This window comes from Athene cunicularia, assembly GCF_003259725.1.
Source record: "Athene cunicularia isolate RWA chromosome 17 unlocalized genomic scaffold, athCun1 chr17_part1, whole genome shotgun sequence".
NCBI classification, from domain to species: domain Eukaryota; kingdom Metazoa; phylum Chordata; class Aves; order Strigiformes; family Strigidae; genus Athene; species Athene cunicularia.
This window is the reverse complement of record NW_020799122.1, coordinates 6,399,278-6,407,100: the sequence shown is the minus strand read 5'-3', so window position 1 is coordinate 6,407,100 and position 7,823 is coordinate 6,399,278. Positions and strand designations below refer to the sequence as shown.

At 51.8% G+C, this 7,823-nt stretch overlaps 2 protein-coding genes across 3 annotated transcripts in view; one reads left to right on the top strand and one right to left on the bottom strand.

Annotated features, from left to right (window-relative positions):
- Positions 1-2,215, top strand: part of ENDOG (endonuclease G) — a 2,591-nt gene extending 376 nt beyond the window's left edge. Inside the window, exons 2-4 of the mRNA XM_026860669.1 lie at positions 5-316; positions 813-922; positions 1,517-2,215. Of these exons, the coding sequence (XP_026716470.1) occupies positions 5-316; positions 813-922; positions 1,517-1,802 (708 nt within the window). The 3' untranslated portion in view covers positions 1,803-2,215. The remainder of the gene's footprint in view (positions 1-4; positions 317-812; positions 923-1,516) is intronic.
- The window catches only part of SPOUT1 (SPOUT domain containing methyltransferase 1), a 33,436-nt gene that overhangs the window by 8,357 nt on the left and 17,256 nt on the right, over positions 1-7,823 (bottom strand). The window contains exons 2-11 of one of the 2 annotated variants that reach the window (XR_003399602.1): positions 7,568-7,684; positions 7,076-7,235; positions 6,343-6,432; positions 5,941-5,990; positions 5,576-5,706; positions 5,077-5,149; positions 4,629-4,727; positions 3,875-3,977; positions 3,117-3,264; positions 2,792-2,953 (exon numbers count right to left, since the gene is read on the bottom strand). Coding sequence is in view for 1 of the 2 variants with exons in the window: in XM_026860596.1 (XP_026716397.1) it covers positions 2,879-2,953; positions 3,117-3,264; positions 3,875-3,977; positions 4,629-4,727; positions 5,077-5,149; positions 5,576-5,706; positions 5,941-5,990; positions 6,343-6,432; positions 7,076-7,235; positions 7,568-7,655 (1,017 nt within the window). In the remaining variant the exon portion in view is untranslated. Of the gene's footprint in view, positions 1-2,620; positions 2,954-3,116; positions 3,265-3,874; positions 3,978-4,628; positions 4,728-5,076; positions 5,150-5,575; positions 5,707-5,940; positions 5,991-6,342; positions 6,433-7,075; positions 7,236-7,567; positions 7,685-7,823 lie in introns of those variants that run through there. The other variant, XM_026860596.1, reaches the window with a different exon arrangement.

The following is a 7,823-nucleotide window of genomic DNA, read 5'->3' as shown; positions in this document are numbered from 1 at the left end:
CGAGCTGACCAAGTACGGGCTGCCCGGGCTGGCGCAGCTGCGGAGCCGCGAGGCCTACGTGCTGTGCTACGACCCGCGGAGCCGCAGCGCGCTGTGGGTCATCGAGCAGCTCAACCGGGAGACCCTCGGCGGCACCTCCGAGCGCGCCGCCTGCGATTTCCAGGAGGACGACTCGGTACACGAGTACCACCGCGCCACCAACGCCGACTACCGCGGCAGCGGCTTCGACCGCGGGCACCTGGCGGCCGCCGCCAACCACAAATGGAGCCAGAAGGCCATGCGGGACACCTTCTACCTCAGCAACATCGCCCCGCAGGTAGCACCCGCAGCACGGAGACGCGGGTGGAGGGCGGGGAGCGGAGCTGCCCGTGCTCAAGGGCAAACGCTGCTCCCTGCTGGAAACCGCCTCGGAGCGTCTTCGGCTCCTCCGGGGGTTTGCTCGGGCAGAGAGAGGCCAAGGTCACTCTGGGGGGGGGCTGTAATTCCTGCTAAACTTAACGGTGGCGATCCTGCTTGCCTCCGCGCTCCTCTCAAGCCGTGAGAGACCCTGGTCAGTGCAGCTCGTTGCAGGAGCAGAGTTAAACAGGCAGACAGGTGCTTGCAAAAATCACGGTCTGAGGCGAGCGGGTTCTGTTCCTGGCTGTGCAAACCAGGACCTTGCCGTGCACAGTGCCCAGAGCTGAGATCTCTTCTGGAAAGTGCCCAGGATGCCGTGAGACACGTCACAGAAAATGTAGGTGTTGTTACTCTGAACAGTAAAGAAATTCCCCACTGACTGACTTTGCTGTCTGTATCACCCTGGTTGTTTCTAGAATCCTCATTTAAACCAGAATGCCTGGAATAACCTTGAGAAGTACAGCAGAAGCTTGGCGAGGAAAAACAAGAACGTGTACGTCTGCACAGGACCCCTTTACCTGCCCAGGTAAACACGAGGGCCAAGCTGGGACCGTGAGCGAGCTGCTGCGGCCTCACTCAGTAGGTGAGACCGGCTGTGTGCAGAGGTTCTGTGGAAAGCTACTTCTGTGGGATTAGGTTGTGTATTTTCCATTCAGTTATTTCATGATTAAAGGTGGGTTTCTTGAGCTACAACATAACCAAGTCACTTTTGTTTGCAGTCCTTAACAATCTAGTAGCAGTAGGTTACTAGATTATTAGACTAACAATTAGACTGCAGACCCCTTCCCTGCAGAATAAAACTTTTAGGTTTTATTTCATGGACCGTTTCTCCATTTAAGAGCATGACTTTATTTGCAAAGATCTTCCCATGGTGCTAAAGAGCAGCTGTCTCATGTTGAGATCTCTTCAACAAGAGAGAGCAGGGAAGGAATCTGGGGGAGCAGACCCAATACACAGCTCAGCGTCTGTTTCAGCAATGTTTCTACATCCCTACCACAAATGTAGGGCTGCTCCCTGCCACCCTGTGTGGTGGGGGATCACTTTGGGGGGTGGTGGAGGGCTGAGGGGGCAGGTGTGGCACCAGACTGGGAGGTAACATGGGATGTTGCTGTTGGTGCAGGATGGAGGCCGATGGGAAGATGTATGTCAAGTACCAGGTGATTGGGAAGAACAACGTGGCTGTTCCCACCCACTTCTTCAAGGTGCTCATCCTGGAAAAGGAGAGTGGGGAGATTGAGTTGCGCTCGTATGTGATGCCCAACAGCCCTGTGGATGAGAAAATCCCCCTGGAACGGTTTCTGGTTCCCATCGAGAGCATTGAGCGAGCCTCAGGGCTCCTCTTTGTCCCAAATATCTTGAAGAGAACAGGTAACCTGAAAGCCATCACAGCTGGAAACAAGCTCTGAACCCCGACTTAAACGAATCAAGGTATCTCCTGGGAAGGGACTGAGCAGTTACCTCCAGAATAATTGTTCCTTGGGCAATTTTAAATGTGGGAAGTAAGAATCAAACCAATGCTTCTCTTTACCCTTCCCCTTGTTTTGTGTGACACTAACATGCACAAGGCTCCCAGGCACTTGCCATCCTATCAGGTCTGTAGAATTTGCCCCTAACAGGCAGCACAGAGAATACTCCTATAACTGCTGCCTTTGAATTACATGTGGCTCATTAAGACACAAAGGGAATTTCTGCTATTTATCAGGGAAGGACAGGAGCAAGATGGGTGCAGGGGGAGAGGTTCCTGCCTTTCTGTGGCCAAAGGATTGTCTGATTGTTTTCTTTCAGGAGATGGTTTTAGCAGTAAAGCTTTGAACACCCAGAGTAGTGGTTGTTTCTTATCTGCTCGTACCAAAGCTCTGAATGTCTCAGCAGGAACGGGGAGGATAGTACCAACTTTTCCAGCTGTTTTCCTGTTTAAGCTCACTATAGGCAGAGCCTAAGATATAGATGGAGCCAAACTGTAAGGAGCTATGCTCATTGCTTTAGCACTAAGGCCCAGCTGAAGCACCAGCCCTTCCTGCTGCTGGGAAGGATGAAGCCTTGAAATTGAAGCAGGGATGAGGGGAAGTCAGACTGAGACAGGAACAGCTTCTTGGCATAAGGATTAGGTTTTGATTTCCTTTAAGTGTGAAGGCCACCTGGCTCCAGAAGCACTGAGTGTGCAGGATCTCTGGCCCCTGAGTGCCCTCCTCTACCCCAAGACAACTGCACATGGACTTCAGGGTAGCTGTGGTTCCATTTTGCTTTATTCCCCACCCCAGACTCTGAATTGCTGCAACTCAGTCTGCTGCCAGGCTTGTCCCCTTCACTGGGCCATGCGGGCAGGATGGTCCAGACCTGCTGCTCCCACCAGCAGGCAGGCTCTTGGTTGAGCAGCACTGCCAGCTTTAGTCACGTTGGATTTTCCCAGCACTTCGCCTTTGAGCAGCTGCTTCCCTAAGGCAGTCCTCAGCTGATGGCAAGGTCAATGGTTTTCCTTCCCTCAGTTGTCACTGGGTGTCTTCACAGCCTTGTCGATGTGGGGTCTCAGCGCAGACAGAGAGATCAGCAGTGCTTCCTGGAACAGACCAAGGCACCACTCAGAACCGCTGCTCTCCAAGCAGCAAGAGGCGAGCCAGCTGCGCTCTGCCGAGGAGTCACACATGGGCTGTGTCACTGCCCGAGCTGCTCTGTGCATGCGGGCATCGTGTCCCACTGTGACCACCAGCCACCTGCCCTACCTCTGTCCGGATGGTTCTGCTGCCTTGGCTGGGACAAGTATTCAGGTAGAAGTCAAACAGGACACTTGGGTCGGTGACCTCCAGGTTTGGGTCCACGTCAACTCCAGCTTCCAAGCCTTCAAGCCCTCCAAACACGACAAGGGCATGCCTGGGGGAGAGCACAGGGACAGAGCAGTGAGACTGGCTCCTACCTCTGTACCAAGGCAGATGTTACAAGCTTTACACGTACCTAGAACATTCGAGTGATTAAGAACTGGCTGCATGTCAACAGTTCTCTTAACTTGATCTGCAGGAAGCAGACTCACTACTTTTGTTCAAGTATCTGGGGTCTGTGTTCAAGCTCCTCTGTGCTCCTGAAGCAGGGAGCTGTGTCCCTCGCTGATAATGCCCAGTGCAGCTGCCTCCTACAAAGCCCCACAGCACTTGGCCAAGGGACAGTCCCTGCTACCACCTGAATGGGGAGGACAGGAAAGGAACTAGCATTGTCCTGGGGTACTCGCCCCAGCTTCTTCAATGCAGAGGAATGTGCCTTGGTGTAAAAGGGAGCAGCAGAGCACAGGAGAGAGCCTGCAGGGAAGTCCTGAACTTGTATCTATGAGGATTCCTGCCTGGGAGAACACCAAGGCCACAATGCAGCAACTTTGCTGCCTGTGGTGGCCTCGCTGGGGGCTCCGAGTGGGGTCAAGCAGGTGGGATGTGAATCTGAAGGAGGGGAGAATGGGGGCTCTTGAGTGGGCCCAAGCAGGCAGGACATAAACCTGAAGGAGGGGAGAGTGGCCTGGTCCACAGAGCTGCCCCGCTCCGAGGTCCCAATAGAGAGATCGTAGCCTTCCTTGAACGGGCACTCTGAAAAGACAGCACCTGGGAAACAAACGCAATACAGGGTTAGTTATGTGGTGCCCTTGCTGCACCTTTGGACGGGCTTAAAGACTCCACAGGTGAGTGGGGGCAGCAGAGGGAATTGTTTTTCAGTGCCACTAGTGCAGCAGGAGACAGAAGAAATCTCTCCTACATAACTCCCTTGGCTGCAGGAGTCTCTGACAACTTTCTCAACCACAGCACCTTTTCCTCAAAGCTCAAACAACTGCCGGGAGCCATTCCTTGACTAATGGTTTATGATTTTCCTGGGAGGTCCAATCATTCAAGAGGAAAAAGATTTTACAGGGTTCTTGAGCTCAAATGTCACTTCTGACTCTGAAGTGAATGAGCAGGAGGAGGTTATGGTGGAAATGGAAATGTACTAGCTGGAGGTGGAGAGCACCAACTCTTGTCTCCTGCTGCACAACAGTGAGTGGAGGCACAGGGCAGAGTATTGGTGGGTGACAGGCAATTCACACCCTTAGCTTGAGCCCTTAAATTTGCCAAGTGGCTGCTAGCTGCATGTGTAAGCTGTCTTGGAGAGAAAAGATTTCTAAGAGATGTTAATGTAAGCAGATGTGCAGCCAGTAGACCTGAAAGAGGCGTGGAAGCCAGACAGACATGGCAGAGTGGAGAATTCCTGTAAACACTTACTCAGGCAGGAGGCAAGGCGGACGCTGTAACCCCAGTACAAGCCCGACACCATCCGAGGGTGGTGCGAGGACACCACGGTGCCTTTCCGCACTTTAGCTTCTGAAAGGGAGGCAAACAGATGAATAATTAGTATCGCAAGGATTAACAACCCCTGCGACCAGCCACATATGGCAGTTTCTCACAGGGTACAACCAGAACTGCCCTTTGGAGCACGTTCTGGAAAGCGTGCAGGTATGTTTGGGCTGGTTATTGTTGGTGAAATAACTGAGAGTTCTTTCCAGTTAATTAGGGAGGTGTGGTAAGGGTGTTACTAAAATTGTGTGTGGACTGAAAGGAACATGCAGAGCTGTTGGGTACCTTCAAACCTCAGTCACCAGCAGGCTGTCGTCCAGATGGACCAACTCCTGCAGGACTGAAGTTTACAGATGCAAACGGAGCAGCGGGTTACCTGGCTTCTGGGGTTCCTCCAGGCGCACGGTGACTCGCAGACCAGGGTTCAGCTGTCTGTCGATCTGCACCTCCTGCAGTGACAGTCACCATCAGGCATTCTGGAAGTACTGGGGAAGGTGGGGAAGGAAGGGAACTCTAAGGGAGTGGGGGTCTGTGCTGGCCTGGAGCTGAAACGAGCTCTGCCATCAAGGCCTTTGTGGTGCGTGCGGTGCAGAGCAGGCTGAGGGCGCTTGAGTCAGCAGTCTGAGACTTACTTTGCTGCTCAAAGGTTTAACTCCAGCAGTGGAACAATGATGTGCTGGAATGGGCAGACTTACCAAGACTCAAGAAGCCTCAAACATTAACAAGCCAGAAGGGACAAGACAGCAACTGCATTAAACCCTGCACTAGCCTGCTGTGGCCTTCAGAAACCCAGCAGTACCCACCCTGCCTGCTTCCCATCTGCCAGAGACAGGGAAAATTGTTCTGGGATCTGTGGGTTAGACAGACAGACGTACCTTCCTCATCCCGCAGTTAACAAAAGAGCCTCTGCCTGGCTTAGTTGGCCGGTCCAACACTACGCCTTCTCGGTACTCTGCCTCCTCATCGACCCGCATGTGGTGGGGGCTGTCCAGGGGGTTGAGGAGCCCTAGAACAGCACAGATGAAAGCAACTGCTAAGGAGGGGACACAAACTGTGAGACCAAAGGTGCAAGTACAACCGTTCTGCTGCCCTCTCCCTCTCTGATCCATCATTCCTCAGCATAGCAGCTCACTTGTGCTCTGAAGCAGGGAGAAGTTATTAAATTCTGTGCATCCCACACAAAACAAAAGCTCAGGAAGGGAGAGCCAGCTGCTTGGGACAAAGACAACTGAATCCTTACCTGCAAACTGCAGATCCTCATGTTTTGGAAAAAAGGATTTCCTCAAGTACCTGTTAGCAGAGAAGGTTCAAATGTGGAAACAGTTGTTTCTAAGGAATACAAGCCTCAATTCTAGTTCTGTTCTGACTTAAAGGTGCTGAGTACAGAGAAAAGCATGCTTAGCTCCCTCAAGTCCCTGATCTACCTCTAATGTATCATGCAGGTTGTATCCTGCATTCACTGCTATTCTTTTAGTTGAACTTCTGAACCAGGCATGTGAAACAATTTGATCTCCTGTGTTCCTGCATAATTATGTAATATAAACAGAATATGGCTTCTGCTCCCATAGCCTCTAGTGTGAGATACCCACGGTAGTCAGTTCTGATGCAAATGTGACGCACAGTCTGACCACGGTGGACTTACTGAGGGCACTCCAGGTACTGCAGGATCCGAGCCAACTGCACACAAGCCTTGCCCTTCCTCCCAATTCCTTCAAAGTCCCCCTCCACGCTCCTGAAAGAGAAAGAGAACAGCCTGTGTACTCAGCATGAGACTGCACAGCCCCAGATGGCCAGGTGTCCAGAAGACCAAGCCCTTCCCCTTAATCTGAGAATGGCAGCACACCCCCGCCTCCACTCCCTAGAAGTAAATGGGCCACCTTGTAAAAGTGCTATTATAGAAGTAGAGTCTGTTAACAAGTCATATTTAGAACTCTCTGTAAGCCAAATACTTTTTTTTTTTTTAAATATTTGTGTATTGACACAGCCCAGCAGCTGGATGCTACAGGATTGCATGGCTTGGCCAGTTAACTCACATGCAGGTCCAGATGAAAAGCTGAAGGAACAGAAATTGGTCTTGCATAAGAATATAGGCCCACCCCATCCCTCCACATCAAGATTGAAGAGTACAGGAGAACTTGACCTCCTGCTGCTTTGTCATCCCCACGCTGGGATAAATGATCTTAGTTGCCAGGGCAGTTAACTCAACATCTTTGTCCAGTGGTGTAAGGGCTCCCTGTAATCCTGGCATTTAAGAGAGGTTCAAACATTTGCTTGAGGTACACGCAGTTCTTTGCTGGTTTTAGTTTAATTAAAGATTGAAGAAACAGAAAGCAAAGAGGGAATGCTTTCTGCAGAACGAGATGGCTTCTCCTTACTTTACATCTTCTCCGTGCTCGTCAAACACTACGATCTCATCCACACAGAAGATGGCACATGCCCGAGCAATCTGTCCCGCAAGGTACGTCCGCAGCTCCAGCGACTGGGCGTTGTTCAAGATGGAGCCTGGCAGGGCTACGCTCAGCGTGTAGTGTCGCCCTGGGGAACAGAGGGTGATCAGAAGAGAGCCGCAGCGTGACAGCAGCATGTACAGCATTTTATTTACTACTTCAACTGCAGTTGTGGTGGAAAAAAAAAAAAGCAACTTCTGCTTCTTAGATTTTAATCACAGGTTTTCTCTTAAGAAAGGTCTCTTGTGCAGCACTTGCTGCATTGTGTTCCTGCCTGTTTACGTGTGTGGATTAATCTACATCAGATATACAAAGCTGAGCAACACCCTTCCTATTCATACGTAAAACTGACAGACCCTTATGACGAAGTTCTCCCAGCTTTTTCACCCAGGCCTCCCCATCGGGTCACATCAGCATCACCTTTGTCCTCCTGCTCCTCCTGCTTCTCAGCTTGCTTTTCTGCCAGCTCCCGCATCCTCTGTTTTTCCAGTTTCTTCAGCAGTTTCATTTCCTTCCATTTTTTCTTCTCCGCTTTCCCTGGAACGGAGAGCAGCACCTCGCTTTAAAGAGCGAGCCCTGAGCGCTCAGAGCAGGGCAGCTGTGGAGGACAGCACGAGGGCCGCCGGCCCGGACAGCGCCGTGAGGGCCGCGCCGGGGCACAGAGCGCTCGGGGGCG